This window comes from Arabidopsis lyrata (assembly GCF_000004255.2).
Source record: "Arabidopsis lyrata subsp. lyrata unplaced genomic scaffold ARALYscaffold_6, whole genome shotgun sequence".
Lineage (NCBI taxonomy): Eukaryota > Viridiplantae > Streptophyta > Magnoliopsida > Brassicales > Brassicaceae > Arabidopsis > Arabidopsis lyrata.
Window position 1 is genome coordinate 9410980 of NW_003302550.1, and position 8834 is coordinate 9419813.

At 34.7% G+C, this 8834-nt stretch overlaps 2 protein-coding genes across 3 annotated transcripts; one reads left to right on the top strand and one right to left on the bottom strand.

Moving 5' to 3' along the window:
• Positions 1-530: 530 nt before the first annotated feature.
• On the top strand, positions 531-4055 carry LOC9310140 (fatty acyl-CoA reductase 1). The gene is made up of 10 exons (XM_002871958.2): positions 531-809; positions 1495-1598; positions 1724-1929; positions 2032-2132; positions 2208-2394; positions 2480-2641; positions 2732-2813; positions 2987-3256; positions 3486-3613; positions 3768-4055. Exons 1-10 carry the CDS (start codon positions 734-736, stop codon positions 3925-3927), a joined length of 1476 nt encoding a protein of 491 aa, XP_002872004.1. The 5' UTR covers positions 531-733; the 3' UTR covers positions 3928-4055.
• A 545-nt stretch (positions 4056-4600) lies between these two features.
• LOC9308074 (alkaline/neutral invertase E, chloroplastic) lies at positions 4601-7737 on the bottom strand. Of its 2 annotated transcripts, none has more exons than XM_021021571.1 (7): positions 7613-7737; positions 6661-7315; positions 6308-6473; positions 5998-6209; positions 5422-5915; positions 5269-5317; positions 4601-5072 (listed from the first exon to the last, which is right to left on the bottom strand). In XM_021021571.1, exons 2-7 carry the CDS (start codon positions 7258-7260, stop codon positions 4746-4748), a joined length of 1848 nt encoding a protein of 615 aa, XP_020877230.1. In that variant the 5' UTR covers positions 7261-7315; positions 7613-7737; the 3' UTR covers positions 4601-4745. The 2 variants fall into 2 exon arrangements, with proteins under 2 accessions (XP_020877230.1, XP_020877231.1); XM_021021572.1 differs by lacking the exon at positions 7613-7737 and adding an exon at positions 7427-7538.
• Between the last annotated feature and the right edge of the window lie 1097 nt (positions 7738-8834).

Genomic DNA, 8834 nt, shown 5'->3' on the forward strand with positions numbered 1-8834 from the left:
TCTATTATTTAAAAGTTATAATTTTAAAACTCATAATTTTTATTAAGTGGTTTTAAAGCCTCAACAGCCAAAACTTTTACTGCGAAAGTCTTTAAAGTTAAAGTCCTTACAGCTAAAGTTTTTACAATCAAAGTTTTTAAAGTCAAAGTCTCTACAATCAAAAATAAAAGTCGTTACCAATCGGCCCCTATGTCCTACGGAGGACGTACCTTAACTATAATTCTAAACATAAATTGTTTATCTTTGTGATGAGTATTATATGACCTAAACCCTTTAATAAGAAAAAGTATAATATGGCGTAACGTAATAAATTAAGTTGTTGACAAACAAAAAAAACACACATAATTTGTTTAATGAGATCTATTAGTTATAGTTCTTATGTCAAAGTACAATTATGCCTACCAAAATAAATGATTTCAACGGGAAGTCTGAGATGATGGGCCGACATGTAGTTACGTTTCTTGAATTGTGAGAGATGATATTTATTATTCTGAAGAAAACATTATTTACTAAATAAATTTCCATTTCACATCTTCTGTAATCAATGTGGGTAGATGAAGAAATTGTAAATTCGATGGCCTACCATATGGGTCTCTTTTTTGGCGTTTCTATATATAGTAACCTCGACTCCAAAGGCATTACGTGACTCAATAAAATCAAGTCTTTTGTTTCTTTTTATACAAAAAAAGAGTCTTGTGTTTCTCTTAAGTTGGTTGAGAATAATTTTGTTTCAATGGAATCCAATTGTGTTCAATTTCTCGGTAACAAGACCATTCTCATCACTGGGGCACCTGGTTTTCTTGCCAAGGGTACGTTCTTTCTACACCTTGTCGGTTCAGTACTTCGAGTCTTGTTTTTACTATATTAACGACGTAATGAAAATTTAGTAATCGATTATTTGCTTCATATTATCTTTGTACCTAGTTATTATAGATTCTTGACATGCGTGAAATTGGTTCTATAATTGTACGATTGGCATCAACATAGTTTTCTTATATATGGTGAAAACTTAACATATTGTTAATCGTATATTCAAGACAGAAGGATATGTAGATGTCCCGCTAATTATGTGTTTGTTTTTCTTGTTTAAATATAAAAAATGAGAGTGATAGTGATAAAAACTTTAAGATATACCAAGAATATTGAGTCCTATACTGTTCATTTCATTTATTGCAACACAATAGATTTTTATGGTCCAATAATTATGATACATGCATCTTACAAATATTCAATGACTTCTGTATATATTTAATTTGAGAAAACTTAATAATTCTGTATCATAGTATTTGTTGCGATGGTGAAGTACTATTCATTTATAAACCAGAATGGATCTTCAAAAAAGGGTGAATATATAAAACCAGTATCGCCATTTACGATAATGAATATTTAAACACTCTAAAAAGGGTGAATGACTGAATGCCTATTCATGTGTAGTATACTACAAGATTAATTTAGTAACGAAAATATTGTTTTTAATTATTATTATTTTCATAGTTTTGGTAGAGAAAATTCTAAGGTTGCAACCAAATGTGAAGAAGATGTACCTTCTGTTGAGAGCTCCCGACGAAAAATCAGCCATGCAACGCTTATATACTGAGGTATGGTGCATATTAAACCCTATAACCAAAACACTTCTACACATAAATCTAGAGGCGATCAATTAATAAATTATCTCAATTGTATCAACAATAAGTTTTCTTTCCCTATTACAATGATACAACAGGTTATAGAGATAGACCTCTTTAAAGTGTTGAGGAACGATCTAGGTGAAGAGAACTTGAATGCCTTGGTGCGGAAAAAAATTGTGCCGGTTCCAGGTGATATATCGATCGATAACTTGGGACTGAAAGACACCGATCTCATACAACGTTTGTGGAGTGAGATTGATATCATAATCAACATTGCAGCCACAACAAATTTCGATGAAAGGTATTTACGAGAATAATTGATGGTATATATCATATTTACTTTGTATAATAATATTCAAATGTAACTTGATTTTCATTTTTCTATTTTTAATAAAAATAAAAGATATGATATTGGTCTTGGGATCAACACATTTGGAGCCCTTAATGTTCTCAACTTCGCCAAAAAGTGTGTTAAAGGACAATTGCTTCTCCATGTCTCGACCGGTGAGTTCCAATTATTTTGATTTACAAAAGTTACCGTATATATACCGATGCTTAACTATAGATGTATTGTTTTAGCGTATGTAAGCGGAGAACAATCCGGGTTATTACTAGAGAAACCATTCAAGATGGGGGAGACTCTCAGCGAAAAGCGGAAACTAGACATCAATATAGAACATGAACTAATGAAACAGAAATTAAAAGAGCTTCAAGATTGTTCTGATGAAGAGATCTCGCAAACAATGAAAGATTTTGGAATGGCAAGGTTTGTGGCCTAGTCACACCATCAATATTTTCAAACTTTACTTCAATCATCCATTAATCCTTTAATCAAAATGGTCTTAATATAGGGCAAAGCTTCATGGATGGCCAAATACATATGTATTCACCAAAGCAATGGGAGAGATGCTAATGGGAAAATACAGAGAAAATTTGCCACTTGTTATCATACGTCCAACAATGATTACAAGTACTATTGCCGAACCATTCCCCGGTTGGATTGAAGGGTTGAAGTGAGTATTGGTTTATTATATCCTCATATCTAATTTGATCTCGTGCTCAATATTCATCTTTAATTTATTTTTTCTTAATTGTATATGCAGAACATTAGATAGTGTGATTGTTGCATATGGTAAAGGAAGGCTTAAATGTTTTCTTGCGGATTCAAACTCAGTCTTTGACCTTGTAAGCACAATCAACATATCTTTGTATATTAAATAACATGATTCAAACACAAGTCAACACCTAAATCAATTTATAGCATAATAAATAACAGGTTACTTGTTTAAATTAATATATTATTATAAACAATTCCTTGATAATATTTTGATGGGAAAAAATTATAATAACATTTGCAGATACCGGCAGACATGGTAGTTAATGCGATGGTTGCAGCCGCAACAGCTCATTGGGGAGATACCGGGATTCAGGCAATATATCATGTTGGTTCTTCTTGTAAGAATCCAGTCACGTTTGGACAACTTCACGATATCACGGCTCGTTACTTTGCTAAACGTCCTCTGGTTGGTCGGAATGGTTCACCAATCATAGTGACCAAAGGAATCATTTTGCCCACTATGGCTCAATTCAGCCTCTACATGACCCTTCGTTATAAGCTTCCTTTACAGGTAACTTAACATTAACTCTATGATTTGATTTTTGGAGTTTAGGAAAAAAGTTTCCAACTTATGTTCTATTTTCATTTCATTCCCCAACTCTTAAACTTGCAAAGAACACTAAATTTTGTTCGGTTTTTTTGCACATCTATTTGTTGCTAACAAAAAATATGGAGTAATTTTTTTTTTCCACCTTTGTTTTTCACTTCTCAGTTGTTTGTTTTTTTTTTTTTCACTTCAGATACTTCGATTGATAAATATAGTATATCCATGGAGTCACGGAGATAACTACAATGACCTCAGCCGCAAAATCAAGCTAGCTATGCGACTAGTTGAGCTTTACCAGCCTTACTTACTCTTCAAGGGCATGTATGTATCATCACTCATAATCTTTCATCAAACTTTAAGATTAATTAAGACAGTAACATCTTTACTACACATGAGTTATTATCATATTTTAAGTCGTCATGCGTGCAAGTTAATTAAGTCATGACATAATATTAAATATTCTTGTTTTGTGCAGATTTGATGATTTAAATACGGAAAGACTGCGAATGAAAAGAAAGGAGAATATCAAAGAGTTAGATGGATCGTTCGAGTTCGATCCCAAGTCCATTGATTGGGACAATTATATCACAAACACACACATTCCTGGCCTCATCACCTATGTGCTTAAACAATAAATTATATACTACTAATATGTTTGGAACTATTGTATTGAGTGTGAATCTCGTGTGTAATATCATTATATATATCAACACATGTTAAAGAATACTATTATGTCAGCACAATTTAATTACAATTTCTGGTTTCATTCAAATATGAATTACATCTAAAAATATACAATTTCTGTTGGCGTGTAAGAGTTCAGCAACTTCACCAGTTCAAAACAATCTATCGCAAAACTACTGTCGTCTTTTGTTGATCAAACATATACATCATGAGTCATGACTCAGATTAGTGGTTCTAACTTAGAGTGTTGTGGGGAGAAACTCCAACATAAGAATGTTATTTGGTTAAAAGCTGTGAGAGCTTCCCCCTAATAAAAGAAAAAATTCATGGTTCTTCTAACAAATATGAGTCAAATAATCTGGCTATTTACTACGAATGCTCTAACATTATTAATCTTCAACTACCACCACCACTGATGGGATCCAGTTAAAATATTTTCTGAGGCTAGATCATCATAGCCTTGTCAGTTGAATTTAAGTTCGATAGGACCTAGCACAAGTGACTCTACAGCAAAATTTTGGATGTTTCTATGTAAACTAGCTACTGTTTCTAGTCATGTTCATTGTTCAACTTGTTGGACCACTGCAACAAAATTAATGTAAGCACTACTTGAGCCTAAAAAGCTTTTAATATATGATGAAATACCATTCATTACCTTTTTTATGTAAGTTTCTAAGAAAGACTATTTAGTATACACAACAATAATCTAGTTTTTGTATCATTTTGTTGAAGGTACATGGCTCATTTTGAAAAAATAAGTCTGAGCTTCTTATACAATAAATGGTTGTTGAGCCTTTTTGGGTCCTCTTGTCCTTCTCGGGTTAGCGCTGATCATGCAAGAGAATGCGTTTCTCAAATCCGAATCCTCTTCACTAGTGAGGAATTTTGCTGCAGCTGGATTTGCCAAGAGGAGCTTGGCCACTAGGTAACCTGCGATGGACCAAGTCTGGTAAAGCCGTGCCTGTTTACCGATGAATCTTGCTCTTTTGGTATCGTAGTACTCGGGCCATTTGTCTAAGGATATCCGTCTCTCGGCTAACTCAACAGCCTTTTCTGCAATCTCTGGTCTACCCATTTTGATGCTTGCTACTGTCAGCTGGAAAAAAGCAAGATGGAATCCGGATTTCAAATTAGCATAAATGTGGCTTTGGAATTCTCATTGATAAACCAAGCCAATTATCTCGTTGTGCAATCCAATATGTCAGAATATCAGTTCTAGTTCAGTTGCAAATCTCAAAACCAAAGATAAAAACCGGAAAACCAAAAAGGGATAGAGAGAAATCAGAACTAACCTGCCATAACAGAGTTGGCCAGGCACCTCCATTGTGATAAGACCAAGGACTGCAACATAATCAAGATGCTTATAATGAATAATTGGAATGGTAGAAATACTAAGTGAAAACTTTAAAACATCTATTGAAGATCATATGGGAGTGAGAAATTACGTGTTCTTTGGATCACTTCCGGTTATAATTCGCCATTCTTCACCTTCCATAGCAGGGTAACAGATCTTGAGCGGCATGTCTGCTACAAGCTCTGCCCATTTGGCTTCAATGAGATCAAGAATTGCATGTGACTGATCATTTGTAGCCAAACTGCTCACTATAGACCAAAGGTTCCCCAGAGTAAAGAATCTGAAATCCATGTGGGCGGGCTGAAGGTTTCCAATCAAATATCCTCCTCTGTTGGGCATAAAATCAACTAACCATGAGGGGATCTGATCTGGATAGATGTTGAATTTATTAACCGCATCATAAGAGTATTCTTCGGTCTGGTAACGGTATATTTCATTGATTTTTTTCAGGTCCAGCCAGTAGTATTCCCTGATGTGGAAATTTAATGCAACAAGACGATTGTTGAGAGCTCGGATAAGATCATCTGACCCATCCTCTGGCGTAAGCATCTCACGTGCACAGACCAAAGCCGAATAAAAGAGTGCCTGAGAAAGTAAAACATAATAAGCGGTTTTACAACTGCATAGACAGCTTCTGGTGCAAATTCAGACTGAAGGAACTGCTCACCTGAATCTCCAGGGGATGACCATGGATTCCCATTCGACGGTCTATCATGCAGGACCCATCAGTGACTAATAAAGTAGGGAACATATCGAAACCATCAGCAAGACACAGTTTCAAGATCATCTTGATTCCGGTCTGCACATCAACTCTTTCCTGCACTGAAAGATCACCCGTGCATTTTCCATATGCTCTTAATAATATAATCCACCACAAGCCTGGAATATCCGAAACAAATGAAAAGTGAGTCATGTAATCATAAAGAGCAAAAAATTTAAAATATCCTTTTCACACAGGGATCTGAAGCTTCTCTTACCAGAATCTACCGGGGCAACACGTCCAATAGCTGCTTCCCCAAAATCAGGATCTAAAACTTCTTCGGTCATTGAATCATCGCCATCAAGAGGAACAGTTTTCACCTTGAAACTACAAGGCATCAAACCTTGACCTGGGCTATGGCAATCCATGGTTTTTTCCCAACTCTGGTCAGGGATAAGTATCATATCAGCTCATAACATAACCAAATATTACGCTGGACTCGGTTTAACAAAAAGAGGTTACTACTACAATCATTTCCCTTTAACCACAAAAACATTTGACAACATAATGCTTCCATATGAACTAATCATATTTAGAACTAAGTTAAGAAAAACAGAAAGACTCTATTACCTGTAACTGGAGGGTGTAAAGGATGAAATTGCGAACAATATCATACTCTCCTTTAAGAAGAAAGGCAATCCCCGAGGGTATGAAATCACGAATGAAGACCTGATCATAATTCAGAACACTAGTAGAGCTCGGGTCATTCGCAGCAATGGTTCCAATAGGACTTCCACAATAGAAAACAACAGACTGCCTCAATAGATCCCAAGCTTCATCCTCAATAGACTTTGTTCCAACTGATTGTGCATTACCATTAGATGAAAGACTTCCATTTACAGGTAGAGGCATTTCATCCAAGTCGCTTTTCAAACCGTCAGAAGGAAGTACCGTCGATCTGATGCTCTCCTCAACATCATGTTTTTGGCATTTGCAAACAAACTTTTTACCTTTCAAAGAACAGTTTGAACTATGAAATGAATTTCCTCCCACCGCGGAGTTCGATACGCTTGAGAACTCATGCGAGTTTGTACACCGGACGCCCTTTCTGTTTATACTAACGGGTTTAAACGAGAGGTTTGGAGTGGAGTTAACAAAGAAAGAAGCTAGACAACAAGATTGAGATAAAGATCCCAATGGAACACGTAGAACAGTTTCTGAAGCTGCCATTTTGAGTACTACCCTATATACTCAGAGAATAAATGATCAAACTTTAAAATGATACCTGCAAGAATTGGATAAGGAGACATAAGAATCCGGAAAAAAAGAACAAACTTTACACAAGAGACCTAAACATGTGGGAAATGAATGAATCAAATCATACAAAAAATTCAACCTTTTTCCAAAATTTCGCTACAATCATAGAGAAAACACTATCGAACAAGTCCAATTTCAGTGCTTTATCGTTATATCCGATTTTTTTACTTTTAGCCTCAGGAATTTTCAATGATTGCGTATAGCTATAGGAACAAAGAAATGGGATAAAAGCATCCACACGAAAGAGATAACGATAGAGACTTACTTTGATGATCCAGATTCAGCTTGCGAGAGAGAGACTTTGAATCAGATGATTGTGAAAAATCCTCGAGGGAGAGACAGAACCAAAATCCGGTAAAGTGACTGGTCCAAAAACCCTTGTTTTCGAAACACGAGCTTTTAATTTTTTTCCATCATCCACGAGTTAACGCGTGTGAAACGACGACGTGTTCAAACTCTAAACACTTTTCTTTTTTTCTTTTTTTGTTTTTCTTATTAGTTTGTTCTTTTAACAGGATTTGAAATGGACAAGGCTGATCCTAATGGTTATGTGTTTGGTGGATTGATTTTGGATGGTTTCTTGACTCAACGGAGATGAGATATATATGACTTATATCCAACCCAACCCAACCCAACCCTTGATAATTACATTTGGTACGCCTATGTTGAAAATGATTTCAACTTTCATGTTAAAATGTGAAATAAGGGGAAAACGACTTTTTTGTATCTCAACTCAGTAGGTATGTTTAATTCATAGCTTAATTATATCTTTGTATAGATACATATCCGAATTAAACAAAAATTTAACTCTCTCTCTCTCTCTCTCTCTCTCTCTCTCACACACACACATAAAAATTATCTTCAAATTAGACATGAAAAGAGAAGTAACTTACGTAGATGCTAATATCATTAATTATACTGTCAAATTGTCAATACGTGGTGGTTAGTAGGTAATTAATTTTTGGATCCAATGTTCATGATATTCAAATTTGGTGTTATTAGATCAATGATTTTAAAATATATTATTTAAAAATCAAAGATATTTAATCATTTACCCTTGGAAGTACATTTTGGACTTTGAAACAAGTTTTTTTTATCGCCATGGAGTTTTAATTATACTCTTGAGATATCATGCGAGTTTGTACACTTGACTCCTTTTATATTTCTAGTAATAGGTTTAAACGAGAGGATATGAGTTGAGTTAACAATGGAAGTAGCTTGACAACGGCTCTGAATGATAACTGTGAACTGCTATAATACAGTGTATACAACTTTGACATTTATTAATCACAAAAACTTTATCAAACCCATTACTAAAAAAGTTTTACTCTCAGTTTTTTTGTATAGTTTTCTCGTACAACTCTTTATTACAGTTTGCACTATTTCGGAAAAACTTACAGCTTTAACTAACAGCTAAAAAACTTATACAACTTCCGGTTACAAATCGGATCCAACAAGATTGAGATAAAGATCCCAATAGGAGATAT

Bases quoted from the DNA above. Each gene is read 5' to 3' on its own strand.
- LOC9310140 (XM_002871958.2), top strand. From the start codon at position 734: ATGGAATCCAATTGTGTTCAATTTCTCGGTAACAAGACCATTCTCATC. The intron at 1,599-1,723 runs GTATGGTGCATA...ATGATACAACAG, and splicing joins TGCAACGCTTATATACTGAG to GTTATAGAGATAGACCTCTT. The intron at 1,930-2,031 runs GTATTTACGAGA...TAAAAATAAAAG, and splicing joins ACAACAAATTTCGATGAAAG to ATATGATATTGGTCTTGGGA.
- LOC9308074 (XM_021021571.1), bottom strand. From the start codon at position 7,260: ATGGCAGCTTCAGAAACTGTTCTACGTGTTCCATTGGGATCTTTATCT. The intron at 6,474-6,660 runs GTAATAGAGTCT...ATCCCTGACCAG, and splicing joins TTTACACCCTCCAGTTACAG to AGTTGGGAAAAAACCATGGA. The intron at 6,210-6,307 runs GTAAGAGAAGCT...CGGATATTCCAG, and splicing joins TGTTGCCCCGGTAGATTCTG to GCTTGTGGTGGATTATATTA.